The sequence below is a fragment of the Gopherus evgoodei genome, unplaced genomic scaffold (genome assembly GCF_007399415.2).
Source record: "Gopherus evgoodei ecotype Sinaloan lineage unplaced genomic scaffold, rGopEvg1_v1.p scaffold_40_arrow_ctg1, whole genome shotgun sequence".
Taxonomy (NCBI): domain Eukaryota; kingdom Metazoa; phylum Chordata; order Testudines; family Testudinidae; genus Gopherus; species Gopherus evgoodei.
This window is the reverse complement of record NW_022060061.1, coordinates 327,226-348,596: the sequence shown is the minus strand read 5'-3', so window position 1 is coordinate 348,596 and position 21,371 is coordinate 327,226. Positions and strand designations below refer to the sequence as shown.

Genomic DNA, 21,371 nt, shown 5'->3' with positions numbered 1-21,371 from the left:
CCCTTTACAGAAACCATGTTGACTATTGCTCAACAGTTTATGTTTTTCTACGTGTCTGACAATTTTATTCTTTACTATTGTTTCAACCAATTTGCCCGGTACCGACGTTAGACTTACTGGTCTGTAATTGCCAAGATCACCGCTAGAGCCCTTTTTAAATATTGGCGTTACATTAGCTCTCTTCCAGTCATTGGGCACCGAAGCCGATTTAAAGGACAGGTTACAAACCATAGTTAATAGTTCCGCAACTTCACATTTGAGTTCTTTCAGAACTCTTGGGCGAATGCCATCTGGTCCCGGTGACTTGTTAATGTTGAGTTTATCAATTAATTCCAAAACCTCCTCTAGTGACACTTCAATCTGTGTCAGTTCCTCAGATGTCACCTACAAAAGCCAGTTCAGGTCTGGGAAATCTCCCTAACATCCTCAGCCATGAAGACTGAAGCAAAGAATCCATTTAGTTTCTCTGCAATGACTTTATCTTTAAGCGCTCCTTTTGTATCTTGATCGTCAGGGGGCCCCACTGGTTGTTTAGCTTCCTGCTTCTGATGTACTTAAAAAACATTGTTATTACCTTTGGAGTTCTTGGCTAGCTGCTCTTCAAACTCCTCTTTGGCTTTTCTTATTACACTCTTGCACTTAAGCTGGCAGTGGTTTGTGCTCCTTTCTATTTGCCTCACTAGGATTTGACTTCCACTTTTTAAAGAAAGTCTTTTCATCTCACTGCTTCTTTTACATGGTAAAGCCAAGCCACGGTGGCTCTTCTTTAGTTCTTTTACTGTTTCTCTTAACACTGATTGGGGGGCTTTCACTTCCAGTTATTAACATCTGTCACAGAGTGTGGGGGAGTCAGGGCCCGGCTCCCCTGCTTCCTGCGATTCACTGTGAAGCTCAGCCAGCAACACAGAAGGTTTAGTAGATGGCAGGAACAGAGTCTAAAACAGGTCTTGCCGGTACAAGCAACAGGACCCCCTTTAGTTAGGTCCAGCTGGGGGCCCAAGGCAGGCCACAGCCCCATTGGGAAGCCCAAGCCCCATCAGGGCTCCTCTCCATTTCCCAGCCAGCTCCAAACTGAAACTCCCCCCAGCCTCTCACTCAGCCTCCCCCCAGCTCCTCCCCCAGCCTGTGTGTCCTTTGTTCAGTTTCCAGGGCAGAGGTGTCACCTGGCCTCCAACCCCCCTCCTGGGTTGACATGTTACATGCTCAGGTGTCCTCCCTTCCCCAGTGCAGCCCGTCCCAGCAAAACTCCCCTGCAACCTTCCCAGGTCAATACTCCCCACTCAGCATTCAAACACATCAAGAACATTCCCATTTTGTCACAACGTCATTGACCCCCTCCCCTCTCCTGGCCCGAGGAGCACAGATCCTGGTCCTTGTCATGCCGTGCCCAGCTCAGCCCCACAAGAGAGGGAGACCTGGTATCCCTGAGTCTGCTCCGTGGCTGGGGATACAGGGGGGTGAGGGAAGACGTAGGGTCTTGCAATTCAGCTGATCCGAGAACGGACCCCCCGGCCCGTCTCAGTTGCACAGACCCGGCGATCCCAAAGCCCGTCTGGTTAGTGTCGAACCGTTTTCATAGTGATCCTGTGGATCCATTCGCACGTGCGCCGGGCGGCCGCCTCCCCAGCTGGGGCAGAGCTCGTGTGCGGCTCGGAGGCGCCTTCCCCATCACTAGCAGAAGTGGTTAGAGGTGGCTGTTAACACCATTCCCCTCTCGGCACAACTGTTCCGACTTAGTGTTTCCTGCTGGGCCTGGGGTCTCCCAGCCACCTGCTTCCCCAGCAGGGTAGAGCTCAGCTGCAGCCAGACGTCCCTCTGGCCAAGGACATGGGAGATTCCAGCCCTGGACGTCCTGGGGTGTCTTCCCAGCGCCGGGCACCTCCCTCCCTCTCCAGAGAGCAGCTGGTGTGTGCAAGGGAGGGCCCCGGGCTGGCAGAGCAGATGCCATGAACCGCCAGGCTCTTGGCACTGCCCAGCAGCCCAAGGGTTAACGGGACCGCCCCGCCGGCGAAGGGGTAAAGCAGCAGCCAGGAGCCCCAGGGCTCTGGGTCCTGCACTCCAGGCTAGACACTGTGCTCCACATCCGGTGGGCTCTGGGCAGCCCCGTTCAGGCTCCTCTGCTCGGCCGGCTTGCCCTGCTCGACAAGCTTGGCCTGCTGCTGTCTCAGGCGGTACTTGCGGATTCTCTTGGAGCGATAGTACATGTAGCCCCACACGGCTAGTCCGGCCCCAGCAGCAGCCGCACCTACCAGCCCCAGGACCAACGGCAGGACGTGGAAGTCTGTTAAAGAAGGAGCGAGGTTGAGAAGGACAAAGAGCTGGTTCAGCCTCATGGGGTGGGCAGTGGGCTGGGACTCAGGACACCTGGGTTCTACTCCCTCCCCTGCCCCCCAGCCACTGGCTTTGGGCAAGTGCCTCAGTTTCCCCTGCAACTCTTTGCCTTTTAGATGGTGAGCTCTCTGGGCAGGGACTGTCATGCTGTGTCTGGGCAGCACCTGGAACAATGGGCCCCTGATCTCGGTTGGGGTCTGTGCAGCATCCAGCCCAAACGGGGCCCTGGTCTCTGCTGGGGCCTGGGCAGCGCCCAGTATGATTGGGCCCTGATCTTGGTTGCTGTTCTGTCATATTACACATGATTAGTAGGAGGAGTTGGGACAGAGATGAAGCAGAAAACCGTCAGGCTGCAGGACGCTGGACCCATCTCTGCTCACGCCTGGGTGGGAGTGATGCCAGGACGCACCCCTGAGCCTGGAGGCAGGGGTTGTGCCCTGGCCGAGCCTGCAGAGCACAAGCCACACCGATGGAACGGCCAGACGGGATCATTGGGTCTGCCCGTCTGACCTCCAGCAGGACGTCAGACCAGAGAATGGCAGCCCAGATCCCCGTACCGAGTCCTGCGGCTTGAGGGGTGTGTGTGTGTGTTTGGGCTCCTAAATCAAGGGGCGGCTCCAGGCCTCAGCACGCCAAGCATGTGCTTGGGGTGGCAAGCCACGGGGGGCGCTCTGCTGGTTGTGGAGAGGCAGGCAGGCTGTCTTTGGTGGCTTGCCTGTGGAGGTTCTGCTGGTCCCGTGGCTTTGGTGGACCTCCCGCAGGTGTGCTGTGCTTGGGGCAGCAAAATCCCTAGAGCTGCCCCTGCCTAAATCCCATGGAAAGTCAGTGGGGTTTTACCTGAGACCCATTCACTTGTGCTCCTAAATCCCCTTGGTGCTCTGGAATCCCACCCTCCGGGTCATCTGCTGGAGGCTCCACCAAAGGCCACTTACACTCCACCTGGACGGTCACATCCCGGCTGGCTGAGCCATGCTGGTTGGATGCTTTGCAGTGGTAGGTCCCAGCATCCTCTCTCCTGACCTGCCGCTGCACCCCGATGCAGACGGACACCCCATCCTTCGTGCACTCCACGGCTGGCGCTGGGTTCCCCCGGGCCAGGCAGGAGAAGTTTTGCTCCGTCCCCTCCTTCCAGATCCACTCCCTGGGGCAGCCGGAGTCGTCCATCCTGGGCCCATCTGGAAGTGAGAAGGGGCGGTCGGTTACGCTGCCCAGTGCTGTGTAGCCACATCTCCTGCCGTCCCCTGGGGCTGCTGCCAAGGACGGCGGCTCTTCCCTGCCACAGGAGCCTCCTCGCTGGGCTCTCCCCACTGCCCTGCCTGGCACCAGCAGCCCTGCTCTGGGGCAGCACAGGGGGCCCTGCGGGCAAGGCAACAGCCTGGACTTGGGAGCTCTGGGGTCAAGCCCTGCCTCTGCTGTGGCCGCCCGGTGTGACCCTGGGTCTGAGCCAGTGGGGCCCTGATCTGGGTCAGGGTCTGGGCAGCGCCAGGTCCGATGGGGCCCTGATACTCTAAGGCTAAGAACTGATTGGACCCTTCCTGCTTCTCTACATGGGCACCAGTGATACTGGCGAGAATGGCCTTGAGCGGATCACTGCAGACTACGTGGCTCTGGGAAGAAGGATAAAGGAGTTTGAGGTGCAAGTGGTGTTCTTGTCCATCCTCCCCGTGCAGGGAAAAGGCCTGGGTAGGGATTGTCGAATTGTGGAAGTCAACAAATGGCTATGCAGGTGGTGTCGGAGAGAAAGCTTTGGATTCTTTGACCATGGGATGGTGTTCCAAGCAGGAGGAGGAGTGCTAGGCAGAGATGGGCTCCATCGAAAGAGAGAGGGTAGAGCATCCTCGCAAGTAGGCTGGCTAACCTAGTGAGGAGGGCTTTAAACTAGGTTCACCGGGGGAAGGAGACCAAAGCGCTGAGGTAAGTGGGGAAATGGGATACCAGGAGAAAGCATGAGCAGGAGAGCGCAAGAAGGGAGGACTCCTGTCTCAGACCAAGAAAGCGGGATGATCAGCGAGTTATCTTAAGTGCCTAGACACAAATGCAAGAAGCCTGGGAAACAAGCAGGGAGAACTGGAAGTCCTGGCACTGTCAAGGAACTATGATGTGATTGGAACAACAGAGACTTGGTGGGATAACTCATGACTGGAGCACTGTCATGGATGGATATAAACTGTTCAGGAAGGACAGGCAGGGCAGAAAAGGTGGGGGAGTTGCATTGTATGTAAGAGCAGTTTGACTGCTCAGAGCTCCGGTATGAAACTGCAGAAAAACCTGAGAGTCTCTGGATTAAGTTTAGAAGTGTGAGCAACAAGGGTGATGTTGTGGTGGGAGTCTGCTATAGACCACCAGACCAGGGGGGATGAGGTTTTCTTCCAGCACCTAACACAAGTTACTAGATCGCAGGCCCTGGTTCTCATGAGTTACTTCAATCACCCTGATATCTGCTGGGAGAGCAGTACAGTGGTGCACAGACAATCCAGGAAGTTTTTGGAAGGTGTCAGGGACAATTGCCTGGTCCAAGTGCTGGAGGAAGCAGAGCTCTTCTTGACCTGCTGCTCAAACAGGGAAGAATCAGTAGGGGAAGCAAAATTGGATGGGAACCTGGGAGGCAGTGACCATGAGGTGGTTGAGTTCAGGACCCTGACACAAGGAAGAAAGGAGAGCAGCAGAATACAGACCCTGGACTTCAGAAAAGCAGACTGACGACTCCCTCAGGGAACTGACGGGCAGGATCTCCTGGGAGAACAACATGAGGGGGAAAAGGAGTCCAGGAGAGCTGGCTGTATTTTAAAGAATCCTTATTGAGGTTGCAGGAACAAACCATCCCGATGTGTAGAAGGAATAGTAAATATGGCAGGCGACCAGCTTGGCTTAACAGAGAAATCCTTGCTGATCTTAAACACAAAAAAGAAGCTTACAAGAAGTGGAAGGTTGGACAAACCACCAGGGAGGAGTATAAAAATATTGCTCAGGCATGCAGGAGGGAAATCAGGAAGGCCAAATCACACTTGGAGTTGCAGCTAGCAAGAGATGGTAAGAGTAACAAGAAGGGTTTCTTCAGGTCTGTTAGCAACAAGAAAACAAAAGTCAAGGAAAGTGTGGGCCCCTTACTGAATGAGGGAGGCAACCTAGTGACAGAGAATGTGGAAAAAGCCAGTGTACTCAATGATTTTTTTGCCTCTGTCTTCACAGACAAGATCAGCTCCCAGCCTGCTGCACTGGGCAGCACAGCATGGGGAGGAGGTGACCAGCCAGCTGTGGAGAAAGACGTGGTTCGAGACTATTTAGAAAAGCTGGACGAGCACAAGTCCATGGGGCTGGATGCACTGCATCCGAGGGTGCTAAAGGATTTGGCGGATGTGATTGCAGAGCCATTGGCCATTATCTTTGAAAACTCGTGGTGATTGGGGGAGGTCCCGGATGACTGGAAAAAGGCAAATGTACTGCCCAGCTTTAAAAAAGGGAAGGAGGAGGATCTGGGGAACTACAGGCCAGTCAGCCTCACCTCAGTCCCTAAAAAAATCATGGAGCAGGTTTTCAAGGAATCCGTTCTGAAGCACTTAGAGGAAAGTGATCAGGAACAGTCATCATGGATTCACCAAGGGCAAGTCATGCCTGACTAACCTAATTGCCTTCTATGAGGGGATAAACTGGCTCTGTGGATGAGGGGAAAGCAGTGGATGTGTTATTCCTTGACTTCAGCAAAGCTTTTGATACGGTCTCCCACAGTGTTCTTGCCAGCAAGTTTAAAGAATGAATGGGGCTGGATGAATGGACTATAAGGTGGATAGAAAGCTGGCTAGATCGTCGGGTTCAATGGGTATTGATCAACGGCTCCATGTCTAGTTGGCAGCCAGTATCAAGCCGAGTGCCCCAAGAGTCGGTCTCAGGGCCGGTTTTGTTCAATATCTTCATTAATGATCTAGAGGATGGGATGATTTGCACCCTCAGCAAGTTTGCAGATGATGCTAAACTGGGAGGAATAGTAGATATGCTGGAGGTAGGGACAGGATACAGAGGGACCTGGACAAATTAGAGGATTGGGCCAAAAGAAACCTGATGAGGTTCAACAAGGACAAGTGCAGAGTCCTGCACTTAGGATGGAAGAATCCCATTCACTGCTACAGACAAGGGACCGAATGGCTAGGCAGCAGTTCTGCAGAAAAGGACCTGGGGGTTACAGTGGACAAGAAGCTGGATAGGAGTCAGCAGTGTGCCCTTGTTGCCAAGAAGGCTAATGGCATCTTGGGCTGTATACGTAGGAGCATTGCCAGCAGATCAAGGGACGTGATCATTTCCTTCTATTCAGCATTGGTGAAGCCTCATCTGGAGCTTTGGGCCCTACACCACAAGAAGGATGTGGAAAGAGTCCAGCGGAGGGCAACAAAAATGATTACGGGGCTGGAGCATATGATTTATGAGGAGAGGTTCATGGAACTGGGATTGTTTGGTCTGCAGAAGAGAAGAATGAGGGGGGATTTGATAGCTGCTTTCAACTACCTGAAAGGGGGGTTCCAAAGAGGATGGAGCTTGGCTGTTCTCAGTGGTGGCTGATGACAGAAGGAGCAATGGTCTCAAGTTACAGTGGGGGAGGTTTAGGTTGGATATTAGGAAACAATTTCACTAGGAGGGTGGTGAAGCACTGGAATGGGTTCCCTAGGGAGGTGGTGGAATCTCCTTCCTTAGAGGTTTTTAAGGTCAGGCTTGACAAAGCCCTGGCTGGGACGATTTAGTTGGGGTTGGTCCTGCTTTGAGCAAGGGGCTGGATTAGATACCTCCTGAGGTCCCTTCCAACTCTGATATTCTATGACTCTGTGACCCAGTGGATTTCTCTGGCTGCTGCTGCACAGGAATGGCTGCCCCAGGTCGCAGGCACAAGGAAAGTTACTGTCCCAGCCGAGTGGGTCTGAGGAAGAGCTTGTGGGAGTGGAGCAGGAGGATGGGCCGGGAGCCCTGGGTTTGAGTCCTTGGCCAAGGCTCTGGGGGGCTCAGTGGACATGTGAAAAGGGGGAGTTGCTTCGAGCGCAGCCGGTGGTGACAGGCCGGAGCAGCACCTCAGACTGAGCCGCGGCCCCTCTACTCACAGAGGACAGTGAGCCTGGCGGACGTGTGTTTCACAGCCGGGATGCCTGAGTGAGGCCTTGCTTCACACGTGAACTCCCTCCCGTCGTCTTCCTCGCCAGCCGTCAGCTGGAACTGCACAGGGGGCTGGGCGGGGGCGCTGGGGACCAGGACTCCCTTGGCATCTCTGAGCTGGAGCAGGACGCCCAGGGGCTCGGCCTCAGGAGAACGGCACGTAACGGTCACGCTGCTGTTAACGAGGGTCCGGGACTCAGTTACCTCCAGGACAGGCTTGGGGAGACCTGCAAGGGACCAGGACAGAGCTGCTGCTTGGCCCGGGCTGCTGATCCCCCTCCGAGGGGCTGCATGCTGGCACCCCGGCAGGACGCTTCACTCGAGACCGGACGGGTGAGATGGTCGAAGCCAGCTGGGGGCTGGACACACCTGGCCCCTTCAAGTTGACCCCCAGATCCCGAATGGAGCTAGGCCCAGATCCCATGGGAGTTAGGCGCCTACTTCCTCCCGCAGGTTGCTCCACGCATGGACTGGTACCTAAATCCCCATGGCTCCCCCCCACCCCACCTCTCCCCTCCAGCTCCGGCCGGCGAGGGCTCCGTTCTCTGGCAGCGCCTGCTCCTCATGCCCTGCGTCAGGGTATGAACCTGCCTCTCCCCAGCGGGGCAGGCCGGGCCAGGGGCAGACTGACCCCAGTCTCCACATGGCTGGGGGGGCCCAGTGGCCTCACCCTCTCCCTTCCAGCCCAGTGCAGCTCTGACTCTCTGGAGCCGCTGGGAGGAATTCCCTGGCCTGGGCTACGCAGCTGCTCGGCCGCGATGGCAGCATGGTTTGTTGGGAGCGTCCCCAGCTCAGTGGAGTGCCTGTGTGGAAGGGGAGCCAGGTCAGAGCCCCACAGAGGGGCTGTTGGGGGACGAGTCGCAGGCCAGGCTAGGACTGGGCATGGGAGCAGGGAGGGAATCTGGTGCCGAGGGACCCATGGGAAATTGGGCCCGGGGGGGGGGGCTGAGTTCTGCTCTGGGCTTGGGGCGAGTTTCAGCCTGAAAATGCCAATGGAAAGTCCAGGGGGAGGAACCGATGTGAACTGAAACCAGCCCCGCGGGAGCTGAACCCACAGAGATCTGCCCAGCCTCCGTGCCAGCCCGGCCCACAGTGCAGACGTCACCCGCCAAGCCCCTCGAGCCCTCAAATCTGGGCAGGCCCTGCTCTGGGTGCAGCTGGGAGCCCCCCAGACACTCACTGTAAATGCGAACGCTCTGTCCTGCGGATCTGAACACGGGCCCCATGGTCACGGTGCAGTTCAGCTCGCGCTGTCCCAGGAACGGGGACCAAACCTCGCCCTGGGCGGTGGCCGTGTCGCCCGACGTGGTGACAGTGAAGTTCAGACTCTCTCCCCCAAAGGACAGGGTGAACCGGGCCTCTCCTGCACTGGGGAAGACCCCGGCTACCCGACAGCGGGCGGTCGCCCTGGTGCCCACCTCGATATAGAGGGAGGTTAGGAGCTGGGGCTCCTCTGGGAGATCTGCAGTGGGCAAGAAAAACCATGTCAGTGAGGACTGCAGGGAGCTGGGCAGTCAGGCAAAGCCCCTGTATCTCCTGAACTGCCAGCACCCAGAACGGTGTGTTTGGCACCCAAAGTGAGTTTCCAGTGCATGGAGGAGCAGTGGGCATGGCACATGGAGCGTGTCTCTGGTGCACAGTGCAGTGTCTCTGGTGCATGGCTCAGTGTGTATGGCACATGGAGAGTGTCTCTGGTGCATGGAGGAGCAGTGGGCATGGCACAAGGAGCGTGTCTCTGGTGCACAGCGTGGTGTGTCTGGCACATGGAGCGTGTGGAAACTCACCATAAACCTTGAGTTCCACCGCAGAGGAGCTGTTTTCGAAGTGGGGCCCGTGCGGCGTCAGGTCTAGGGCTGCGTGGCAGGTGATCTCCTGCCCGTGGTCCCAGCGCCGAGGGGTGATCTCATGGGTCACTGGGATGTCGTTGGGTCCGGTCCCGGTATGGTTCTGGAAGGTCTCCGTGTGCAGGGTCCGTCCCCCCTGGCGGAGAGTCACGGTGAGGTGCGTGACGGGAGCCACGTTCAGAACCCAGCACGTCAGGTTATAGGCCCGTCCCAGCTCCATCTTGGGGAGTGGCTCCAGCACCACCCGCTCCGGCACCCCTGGAGCCAGAGGGGGAAGCAACCGAAGGTCAGTTAATCAGATCCCATTGACCCGGGTGCTGCTGAAAGGCTCTGCTGGGGGAAGAGCCTGGAAGCTGTATCCCCGCGCCCAAGGCCGGCTGAGCCCTGCCCCAGAGGGGACCCTGCTGGCGGCAAGAGCCAGGCTCAGACTCGCTGACCGGCCGGCAGGGGCTCTATGTGGGGCAGGGGGTTGATGTGGATTCCTGCCCTGCCAGGAGCCAGACTGAGCCCCCGCAACTCCTCCCACCCAACGGCTGCCGAGGGTAACTACCCGCGGGTGCTGCCTGGCTTAATGGACCAGAGTCAGTGTCCCCAGAGGGGAAAGGCCCCTGTCCCGTTCCCTGCCCCCCCTCCCGAGCCAGCCAGTCCCCTGCCCTGGGGCCAGAGCCCAGCTTTGTACCCTACTGTCCGTCAGCAACTTTTCCCTTTCTCTAGCGCTACACTGCACCAGAAAGTGTCAGTGGCACAAAAGCCGCCCCAGACCCACTGCAGCTGGGAGCCAGTGTAGGGTTACTGGTATCTGAACTTTCAAAGAAGAGGACGCTCTGCGGGGGGGCAGACCCACCCCTATCCACTCCCTCCCACTTCCTGCCCCCTGACTGCCCCCCACAGAGCCCCCAGCCCATCCAACCCTCCCCCTGCTTCCTGTCCCCTGATCTCCCCCTCTGGAACCTCTGCCCCTAACTGCCCCCTGGGACTCCACCCCATATCTAAGCTTCCCTTCTCCTTGTCCCTGACTGCCCTCTCCTGAGACCCCCCCACCCTAACTTCCCTCCTAGAACTCCATCCCCTGCCTGTTTGCGGAATGCCCTGACTCCTATCCACACCTCCGCCCCCTGACAGCCTCCCCCAGATGCCCTGACCCATCCAACCCAACCCCCCCCCCCGCTCCCTGTCCTGACTGCCCCGACCCCTCTCCACACCCCCGAACCCTGACAGCCCCCCCCCCGGAACCTCCGACCCATCCAACCCCCACTGCTCCCTGTCCTCTGACTGCCCCGACCCCTCTCCACACCCCCGAACCCTGACAGCCCCCCCCGGAACCTCCGACCCATCCAACCCCCCTGCTCCCTGTCCCCTGGCTGCCCCAACCCCTCTCCACATCCCCAAACCCTGACAGCCCCCACCCCCAGGAACCCCCAACCAATCCAACCCCCACTGCTCCCTGTCCTCTGACTGCCCCGACCCCTCTCCACACCCCCGAACCCTGACAGCCCCCCCCGGAACCTCCGACCCATCCAACCCCCCCGCTCCCTGTCCTCTGACTGCCCCGACCCCTCTCCACACCCCCAAACCCTGACAGCCCCCACCCCCAGGAACCCCCAACCAATCCAACCCCCACTGCTCCCTGTCCCCTGACTGCCCCCTGGTACCCCCGCCCGCTATCTAGCTCCCCAGCCCCCGTACCGTGCTGCTCAGACCAGCGTGTCTGGCTCCATGTGGAGCCAGACACGCTGCTGCGCTCCCCTACGAAGCGCCCCCACCCCCCACCAAGTGCTGTCGGCGTGGGGCGCTGAGGCTGCAGGGGAGAGGGGAGGGGCTCTGGCTGCTGGAGGCCCCTATGCAAGCGGCTCAATCCGGCCAGGCCACTCTGTCAGCCGTGCCGCGCTCTGCACTGGGTGGGACATCCCAGAGTTTTGAGATTTTTACAGAGTCCTCCTGGACAGCTATTGAAAACCCCAAAATCTGGACATGTCCGGGATAATCTGGACATGTGGTAACCCTAAGCCAGCGGCACTTACAATAAGAGGAGATGTTTGCAGCTGCCACCTTCGTATCTCCCTTGCAGGTGAAGTAGCACTGAGGGGCCGACACCCACTCTGTGATAGCGACGAGGAGAAAGGCCGCCCACCCAGGTCCACTTTTACTACCGGTTTTGATGAGCGAGGTCTCCAGGCCACCCCTGGCTCCAGGATCCTGACACGTGGTGCTGCAGTTTATCCAGACAGACCCTCCGTGCTCCACCATGGGAGCTTCCGGCGAAACGCTTACCTCAAACGAGCCCTGCGCAGCCCCTGAAATGGCAAACGGATCTGTCCCGCTGTGGCTACACCTCTGGAGGATACAGCCCAGTGGAACTGAGAAAGCAGAACATCAAACCCCACTCCCTTCCCACAGCCAGGGAGAGAACCCAGCAGTCCTGGCTCCCAGACCCCCGTCTGCTCTAACCACTAGACACCACTCCCCTCCTAGTGATTCTGTAAGAAGGTGCCTTCATTGACCGTGAGCAAAACAAATTGATGTCACCAGCTCACTGCTGGGCCAGTGGGGTGCTCCCAGCCCAGCCCGGTCCCACTAGCATTCCCCTGGGGACACGCAGCCTGAACTAGTGAGGGGAAGGGGGGGCACTTACCTGGCAGCACCAGGAGAAGCAGCAGCCGCGCCAGGGAGCCCCCGGGAGAGGGATGCTGGAGCCGCTGGGGTCTCATGGCTGAGGAGAGAGGGACAGAGAGAGCAGGAGTCTGGGGAGCCGGGCTTGGGTTTTCTGTCGGTACCATGGGGCCTGGTCCAAGCCCACTGAAGTCAATGGGAGTCTTGCCAGGGGCCCCGCCTAGACCCTGGGCCGGGGCAGTGGGGACTGAGTCACTGTCACTGGAAATGTGGGGATGGTGCACAGGCACTGCCAGGGCAGCTCAGCCCAGGGCCCATCTAGCCTGGTATCTGGTCTGCAACGGAGCCCAGCCTCAGCTGCGAGACCGACAGCAGGATGATGTGATGGGAACCCAGTGGGGACAGTTCCCTCCTGATCCCTGTGTGACGATGCGGTTCTGGCGGGACCCAACTGAGAGTGCCAATTCAGGATCAATTGCTCAAACAGGGCAGTTACAGCCCAAGGCTGGGGGGTTTTCACCTCTAAGACAAACCAAACCAGCCAGACAAAAATGACTTTGGTTTCATCCCACTGGCTAACCACAAGTCACACAAGCAATTTCCTTAGACACTCCAGTCTCCCAGTATCACCGCCAATCCCACTCGTCCTGGGGATGAATGGTTATGAAAACCAATGCCTCAATGAAAGAAAAATGGTTCTCTCGATCCCAAAGGACCAAGCCCCAAACCCAGGTCAATATACACATCAGATCTTACCCACAAATCACGCTGTTGCCAATCCTTTAGAATCTAAAATCTAAAGGTTTATTCATAAAGGGGAAACAGGTAGAGATGAGAGCTAGAATTGGTTAAATGAAATCAATTACATCCTGTAATGGTAACGTTCTTAGTTCAGGTGTGTAGCAGTGATGGAATAAACAGCAGGTTCAAATCAAGTCTCTGGAACATCCCCCGCTGGGATGGGTCATTCAGTCCTTTGTTCAGAGCTTCAGTTTGTAGCAAAGTCCCTCCAGAGGTAAGAAGCAGGATTGAAGACAAGATGGAGATGAGGCATCAGCCTTATATAGGACCTTCCAGGTGCAAGAACCTCTTTGTTCTTACTGTGGAAAATTACAGTAAAATGGAGTGTGGAGTCACATGGGCAAGTCCCTGCCCTTTGCTGAGTTACAAGGCGTACCTGCCTCCTCTCAATGGGTCAGTTGTGTAGCTGCTGGTCCTTAATGGGCCATCAAGCAGGCTGGGCGGAGCTAACACCAACTTGTCTGGGATATCACCCAGAAGCACAGCACAAATTTGAAATACAACAGTATAGAATGTGACAAAGTTCCTCCTTTACCTTGGTGGGTCCTGCGCTTATTGGTGGATTTGCTCACCTCAGTGATCTTCCCCTCTGGTGGAACCCACACTCTGGGTCAGCTCCTCTTGTGTCTGGTCAGGAGTTGGGAGGAACCCAGACCCACCCTCTACTCCAGGTTCCAGCCCAGGGCCCTGTGGATCGCAGCTGTGTATAGTGCCTCCTGTAACAGCTGCATGACAGCTACAACTCCCTGGGCTACTTCCCCATGGCCTCCTCCAAACACCTTCTTTATCCTCACCACAGGACCTTCCTCCTGCTGTCCGATAATGCGTGATTGTCTGATAATTCCTCAATCCTCCAGCAGCACACCCTCTGTCTCAGCTCCTTGTGCCTCTTGCTCCCAGCTCCTCCCCACCTGACCATGGTGAGCTCCTTTTTAAACCCAGGTGCCCTGATTAGCCTGCCTTGATTGGCTGCAGGTGTTCTAATCAAAGTAGCTCTCTCCATTACCTTCTGGAAAGATCTTAATTGGCCCCAGGTGCCTTGATTAGCCTGGAGCAACTGCCATTTGGTTACCATGGTCCTAGAGATTTGTTTAGCCTGGGGCTAACAAAGTTGTTCCTCAGTACTTTACTGTAGCCATCTGGCCTTGCCCCATCACAAGAGCCAATACTCATAATTTCAACTACAAAATGACGCACACATACAGACAGCATAATCATAACCAGCAACCCAGAATCTGGCCCTACACACCTTATATGACCCCCTTTACATAAGATTTGGTGCCACTACAGGACCTTGGTTGCAAACCATGTTCTATATGGTCCCAGTTTATATCAATAACATCACACCCTGCTAGTTAGAGATCAGCCCAGCCCCCACCTGCCAGCTCTAACCACCAGCCCCCGCTCCCCTGCCAGAGTGAGAACCCAGGAGTCCTGGATCCCAGCCCCCTCGCAATCTAACCCACCAGCCCCCACTCTCCTCCCAGAGCTGGGGAGAGAACCCAGGAGTCCTGGCTCCCAGTCCGCACTGCTCTAACCCACCAGCCCCCTACTCCCGTCCCAGAGCCAAGGAGAGAACCCAGGAAGCTACCCCCGACAATGGTGGTGCTGGCTGGAATGGTGGAATGAGGGCGCAGCCCAGAGGGAGCGTGTGCAGAGCTGTCTGAGATAAGGGGACGTCCCAGGAAGCCCTCAGCCAGCTGACAGCCATGGGCACGGAGCTACCTCGCCGTCCCTCGCAGCCGCCTCTAGCTGCCCTGCCCCAGGGGTGTGTCCGCATGACACAGACTCGTACCTGAGCCAGCTTTGCTGCAGCTTTTGTGGACGCCCCAGCGGGGAAGCCGTGGCAGCAGGGCCGTGCCCGCTGGGACCTGGGTAATTCCAGGGGCGGCTCTAGCCCGTGGGGCTGCAGCGTGACAGTGACAGGCGCTCACGTCGCTTGGTGAAAGCCGGCACAGGGACGTCTGCCCACATGGCACTGGCACCTCTGGCTGCAGCAGACATCACGGGGCAGTGCCCTTGGGAGTGCCCTGGGGGCTTCCACCAACCAGCAGTGCTGAGGCCCAGCCAGGGCCAATGCCTGGGGGAGGGGAGCACTGCCAGCCTGCTTGTCACTCAGGGTGAGAACTTGCATGTTCTGTTTCAGTTGCTTAGTGATCTGCTTTGTTCTGTTTGAACCACTTAAAATCTGCTCTTGTGGTTGTTAATACATTTGTTTTGTTTCTGATTAAACCCAGTTGATGTAATTTCTACCTGGGGGCGCAAGAAGTCGGGATCATCTCGTGTCACATTGAGGAAGAGGATGGATTTTGTGTGACCCACACACCGCCTGGCTGCGGGGATCTGTCCCAGCTGCTGGCACAGAGACCACTTAGCAAGAGAGATTAGTGAGTTTGCTTAACAGCTAGCTTCTGCCCTAGCGGCTCATGCCCTACCCTCCAGCAGTTCCAGATTTGATCCCAGCGCCCGGGTCTGTGGGCGTTATGCTTGCGCTGTGCAGATTTTTCTATACAGTGCAAGACAGTATTATTTTGGGTTTGTCTCCCAAAGGAGTATGCCCGTGAGTGCTGGGGGAGTCCTCTCACCCAGAGCTGACCTCAGTCTGTGTCTGCAGTGATACCAGGCAACTCTGTGTTCTTGGGGAACCAGGGTGCAGTATCCAGCCTGTCTGATCATGAAGGACCCTCCCCCCCCCCTCCGAACCAGAACAGATCAGAGAAAAGACTTGCAGAGAGCAGTGAAGGGCGATAGGAGACTCACCCACACCCCACTGACAAGGGTGAAACTATTAAGGCAACTGCCCCAGTCTCATCTGCATCGAAGATGGAACAGGGCGGCATTGCCATTAGCTACAGAATGGAGACCAGAGATTCCAAGGCAAGAACTGCACTGAACTCTGGGACCAGAGGAGCAGGGAAGCAGTGCATCCTGGGGGACCTCTGCTCCAGATGTTAATGAATCCATCCAGCTCAGCAGTTATCAGACCAATTCTAGTAATAAATCCTTCATTGTGATCCAAAATAGTGAAGCCGCTTAATTGCATTGTGAGCTCCCCGGAAGGAACATCACCCATTTAGGGATCTGGGGCAAAAATCTGTCTAGGGATTGGTCCTGCTTTGAGCAGGGGGTTGGACAAGATACCTTCCAGTCCTGTTATTCTATGATCAGCTCCCATGGTGTAGCCTGAAGAAAATCCTTGAGTCATCAGTTTACCTATAAAGAAATCTAGTGTTCTCCCATGAGCCATTGTTTCTCTACAAAAACCCGTCCCATATTCAGGGAAGTGTTCTGATGCAGGGAGCCAAACTTTGCCTTTTTTTCTGCTTTGCCACTCCGGTCGCCCCACAGGTTTGGTTTTTTTGCTTGGGGTGGCAAAAAAGCCAGAGCCGGCCCTGCAAGTGGGTCATGACCAGAACAATTATAATGTGAAAGTGCAGATAGAGACGTGCTGAACCTGGGGCATATGAGGGTGGCAGCTTGAAAGGGCTGCTCGACCCAGCCTACTGAGTCCAGGGGCATATAAGGGGGGGTTAGCTTGGAAGACTGATTGACCTGGTCCGCTCAGACTTGCTCTGTTAGAGAGAGAGAGAGAGAGAGTGTGTTTGTGTGGGTGTGGGTGTGTGCACGCGTGTGTGCAGGGCCAGCTTTAGGAAGTGCAGGGTCTGATCTGGATACCTGGTGGCAATCCAGGTCTTTGGCAGCAGGTCCTTCACTTGCTCCAAGTCTTTTGTGGTACGGAAGGACTCGCCGCTGATATGCTGCTGAAGACCTGGACCTCCGCTGGGTGAGTAAAAAGTAGAAAGGCGCCTAAGTTAGGCACTCTTCTTTAGGGGGCGGGGCCCCCTTAGGTGTGGGGCCCTATTTGGGGGAATTGGCCTCAAGCTGGCCCTGTGTGTGTTCGTTCACCTGGTAGTGGGGCTGGAGAAGCCCAGCCCTGGGGAAGCCAGGTCCTGCAGGGTAGCTCCATTGGGAGGGGACGTGCAGCAGAGAGAAGCAGAGCTCCGAATGAACACACAGTGACACAAGCAGCACATTGAGAGAATTACAACCCCCTCTCTCCCGAAGAGTAACGAAATAAATGAGCGTGCCCCAAAGTAACGGGCACACCTGGTAACAGCAGTGGGGTGTGGGCCTACCTGTGTGGGCTGCAAGAGGCCAGAGAGCCTAATTGCCAAAGCAGAGCGAGGGAACCCAGGCTGGGGGAGCAGGAGGGGCTCGGTGAAATCCCATCAGGTGAGGTGACATCCCAGAACGGGGTCCAACCCATCACACCCTCCCTCTGCCTGGGCTGGCTGGGGCGGTCGGCATCGGCTGGGCGCTCTGACGGGCAGCCTTGCCTTCTCCTGGGCTGGCCGCTGGCTGATTCTTTGACGCCTGGCTCGGGAGGTGCCTCTCCCATGTAACTGCTCAGTGCCCGGCTGTGAGGGGGAGCGACCGGGTCTGAGCTCAGTTTTCTGTACATGCCAGTGTGTAAACCCCTCCCCATGGCCTGGCTGTGTGGCTCCAGGTGCCCACGCTCAGCTCGCCACACGTTCCTGCAAGCCCTGGTGCCACATGTTACCCTGTGTAGCCTATAGGATTAACCCGCTGGCTTGCATAGATCTAGCTTTTCTTAGCCTTCAGGTATTTGGTTTATTGTAACAGGTTTATAGAGTTATATAAAGGTGAGTTTGGCTGTAATGCAAGGGCCCTACAGGCCAGATCCTGTATGTTGAGCTCAGGCAAAGTTAGCATCTATGTCTGGGGCCTTTCACCCAGAGAGACAGATAACGGTAGAATGGCACGGGGGGGTTCTCAAGTCTGTACCCTCAGACTTAACAGGTGCACCACCAGGAAAGAACCGAAATAACTGGGAGAACAAAAATAACGTGTGTGTGTGTGTGTGTGCGCGCGCGTGCAATCTAATGTCATTAGCATGTCTGTACATGTCATCAATGCGCACAGACAGACCAGTCTATGGCGTAGGAGACTCTAACGTTTTTGTGGGTGAGAACTGAAGGTTGGGCCCAGGGGGAGAGTCCAGGCACCTGGCCCCTATAAAAGGGGCCTGGCTAGAGGGGGCCTGGGCTGGTTTTTCCTAGAACGTTCTAAGTTCCAAGGGGACTGGACGAAGCTGCTTTCCCGAAGCCTTTGCTCTGAGTTGTGTGTGTTAGGTTTTCATTTCCAGTTTAAGTTAGTTAAGTAAACTTGAAGTTCGCTCCAATAGCTCTTGGCTCCAGCTTCTTTTAAGCTCTGCCCCCTCCCTCAAGAACCCCCGAGGCAAGGCTGGGCCTGTGTCAATCACCACCAGGTTATCAAGGAAGGGTGTGAGTGTTACCCAAAGCTTTGTAGCATATAACACCGTAATACAACCTGTTAAGTCTGAGAGTACAGACTTGGAAACCCCCCTGTGCCATTCTCAGAGCAGCAACACAATCATAACTTTGTAACTGGTTGTTTTACCATTTAATTACTACTTCATTTCTCTTAATGAAAAGTCTTTACAGCTCTATCTGTCTCAGTGGGAGCTTCCTGTCATCCCTCCAAGGGCCCTTTGTAAATTCTGTGGAGCCTGATTCGGACCAAGAACCTTATTATCTTCTGTTGAAACAGACTGGTGAGCCTGAAACCCCACACAATCCAAATTCATATTATTAACCTCCTCAATCAGGCAACAGACCAGCAAGCCAGGCAGGAAACTCCAGGCATGTCTGACAGGGATTTCCCGGGATTCCAGGCCTCTTCAGACCCCTGAGACTCTCACCTGAGGCATAAGTAAAGAGTTAGAGCAAGATTCTGTGTCTTGCTCGCTCACTCTTAAGAGCACAGGAACCTGATTTCCGGTGACTGTTTCCTGTTTACGTGGTCGGACTTAGTGTTTTAGCTCAGAGGTTTTGAATTTAAACTTGCAAGATAAAGAGTAACCGTGTTGTTATTTAAAGTGATACGTGCGTTTAAGGGGCTTTGTTGAAGGTTGAGTTATAACAAATGCTACCCATAAGATAAATCTATGTATTAATTGCCGCCAAGAGGCCGCAGTAACTCAGAACTTGTATAGTTCGAGCTACCTTATTTCAGTCCCCTCAACTCTCCCAGGCTGCATATCTGAGCTCTCTGCCTCAGTTTCCCCCAGCTTTTTGGCAGGCCCCGACGGGAAAAGAGACCTTTCAATCAGCTACGAGCCATCGAGCGAAGAGAGGGGAACGTGCCCCCTCCCCTCTATCATTTACTTGGGACTAATTGAACTAAGTGTAAAAACCGGTTTGCGGGGGGGGTGTTTCCTGTGGTTTCTGTGAAGGGAGCCCTCAGTTTTCAGAGTAAAGAACAGCAGAGTGTTCATTACACAGTTTATTACACAGGCAGGTCAACAGTGAAGTTTTAGAATTGAAATGAGTTCTGTGTTATGCGTTAAGGTGAATGGAGCAAGCATGAGAGCAGAATTTGTTGGAGTTCCCCACAGTCTGGCTTCCGAAAACTTTGCCAGAAAAGACTTTCAGGAAGATGGAGAAGGTTTAAACAGCTGACGAACAGTGGGATGATCTCTGAGCATTGTAACCCGTGGGGTTTTGTGAGTGAGGCGTTTGATGTAGAAACAGAGCAGAAAAAAAGGCTAAACTGGTAACAGAAATAGCTCTTGAATGTCTACTTGTGGCTTGTAGTTCGCTGGGAAAGTAATTGAATAAAAAATTAGTTACTCAGAAAAGCCCAGCAAACTTTGGATGAGGGAGGAAAGTTATTCAGGATTTAATGAATCGGCTCCATGTATTGTCAGAGGAGAGGTCAGTGCTTTTCCAAAACAAGCAGCAGTTAGAGAAAACGTTAGAACGGTCTAGGTACCAGGTACAGGCAGCAGGAGAGGAAGCACATTGTTGGCAAGAGCGAGTGGCTGCCAGCCTGAAATCACTGGATGGCTGTAAATCAGTCCGAGGTCGGCTGTTGGAAAGAATCAAAGAGTTGGAAACAATGGGAGAAGCATTAGAGGAGGACAAAGAATCGGTTCCCATCCCTACTGGCATGGTGGAACCCACGGAGATAGAGAAACCTGCAGGCCAATTACTAGAAGGAGGGCGGGAGAGTTAGCTCAGGCTGATACGGTACCTTAGGAGCGGAGTTGGAGATTGAGTCTCAGGAGCCACTGGGAGTCAGGAGAGGAAGCTGACGCTGCAGAAGCTACTAGCGGTCTGCAGATAGGAAAAGGAAGTCCCAGGGTGGCAGCACAAGAGGTGAAGTTAAGTAGAGGAGGCCACTAGTGATGTAAAGGATGAGATGAGCAGAGCAAAGGGGGAGGAGATATCCTCTCCTCTGTTAGCGTCTGCCCCGATAGTGAAAAGGCAGTGCCTTTAGAGACTGCGATTGTTCAGGGACTAGAAGAGGCAGTGTCACGAGTAGCTAGTGCCTGTGATGTAGTAATCTCTAGGTTACAACAGAGAGAGATACAACAGCCAAGGGATGCAATTCCTGCTCCTCCACCCAATGTTACATTGGCACCATATAGATCAGGAGACCCAGCCCCTTTGGGTGGACACCAGGGCCGGCTTTAGGAAGTGCAGGGCCCAATTTGAACAGTTTTGATGGGGCCCCAGCAGGGATGACTATAAAAAAAATGTAAAAAAATACATGGGGCTTGTATTCACCAGGCAGCGCTCTGGGTCTTCAGCGGCAGGTCCTTCACTTGCTCCAGATCTTCGGCGGCACAGAAGCACCCACCGCCAAAGTGCTGCCGAAGACCCAGAGCAAGCGAAGGACCCACCACCGGAGACCCGGAGCACCGCCAGGTGAGTAAAAATTAAAAAGACACCTCTAGCCAGAGAAGAGATTTTCACTGGGCACGGGGCCCTCTTAGGCATGGGGCCCGATTCGGGGAATTGGTGGAATTAGCCTAAAGCCGGCCCTTGTGGACACTTATTGGCATATGGGCAATCATCAAGGTTGCCTACATTCCTAGGATTTAATGGACTCTCTACACCTCCTTGGTATATGCTGGTCTCCTGGTGTACCGGTAGAACACCTTACTACACCAGATCTTAACGGACTGAGAGATGTCCTGCATCAGTGTGGAGATGCCTTGATTGTAGGACTTACAGATTTTATGGAAAGTTACCCTGCTCATCCAGGATTATTTCCAGAGGAAAGTTCTAATCACTCTGATGAGGAAAATGTGGATTTGGGTAGGAGAAGTCAAAACATAGAAATTATAGATTCCAGCTCAGATAGAAGCCCAGATCCTGATCCGGAGAGAAGATCCTCAGATTCTAATTCTGATTGCCCTGTAGCAGTTGTTACAGATATTAAGACCCTAGATCTGGTAGCTAAGCAAGTAGGGATGATGGAGGATTCTTCAGTTGCAATGCATGCACAACATGTACAAGAAACAGCAAAAATGTTTGGCTTCCCAAGGAAGATTGGGTTAAAATCTTACAACTCACAGTGAATCCAGCGTTAGGGAGTACTTTTGCCACCTGAGTTTAGGGTAGGAGAAAGATCTTTTAAAGACACAGTAGCCCTCTTGGAACATAATCAGCATCTGGGGCAAGCTGGAGTGACCATCCTGTCTAATCTAAAGCAGAGACCTAATGAGTCCCCCCATCAATTTCACCTGTGGTTAAGGGCAGCATGGCACAGTCACATGAAAAAGGAAACAGACGAGCCACTGTACGTTAGTTTGTTGGTCAA

General features: G+C 55.0%; 1 protein-coding gene across 2 annotated transcripts; it reads right to left on the bottom strand.

Annotated features, from left to right (window-relative positions):
* Nucleotides 1-1,276: 1,276 nt before the first annotated feature.
* LOC115642422 (intercellular adhesion molecule 5-like) lies at nucleotides 1,277-19,900 on the bottom strand. Of its 2 annotated transcripts, none has more exons than XM_030545880.1 (8): nucleotides 19,797-19,900; nucleotides 11,941-12,018; nucleotides 11,330-11,602; nucleotides 9,249-9,566; nucleotides 8,645-8,926; nucleotides 7,413-7,691; nucleotides 3,264-3,506; nucleotides 1,277-2,281 (listed from the first exon to the last, which is right to left on the bottom strand). In XM_030545880.1, exons 2-8 carry the CDS (start codon nucleotides 12,014-12,016, stop codon nucleotides 2,064-2,066), a joined length of 1,689 nt encoding a protein of 562 aa, XP_030401740.1. In that variant the 5' UTR covers nucleotides 12,017-12,018; nucleotides 19,797-19,900; the 3' UTR covers nucleotides 1,277-2,063. The 2 variants fall into 2 exon arrangements, with proteins under 2 accessions (XP_030401740.1, XP_030401739.1); XM_030545879.1 differs by lacking the exon at nucleotides 19,797-19,900 and adding an exon at nucleotides 14,311-14,391.
* Between the last annotated feature and the right edge of the window lie 1,471 nt (nucleotides 19,901-21,371).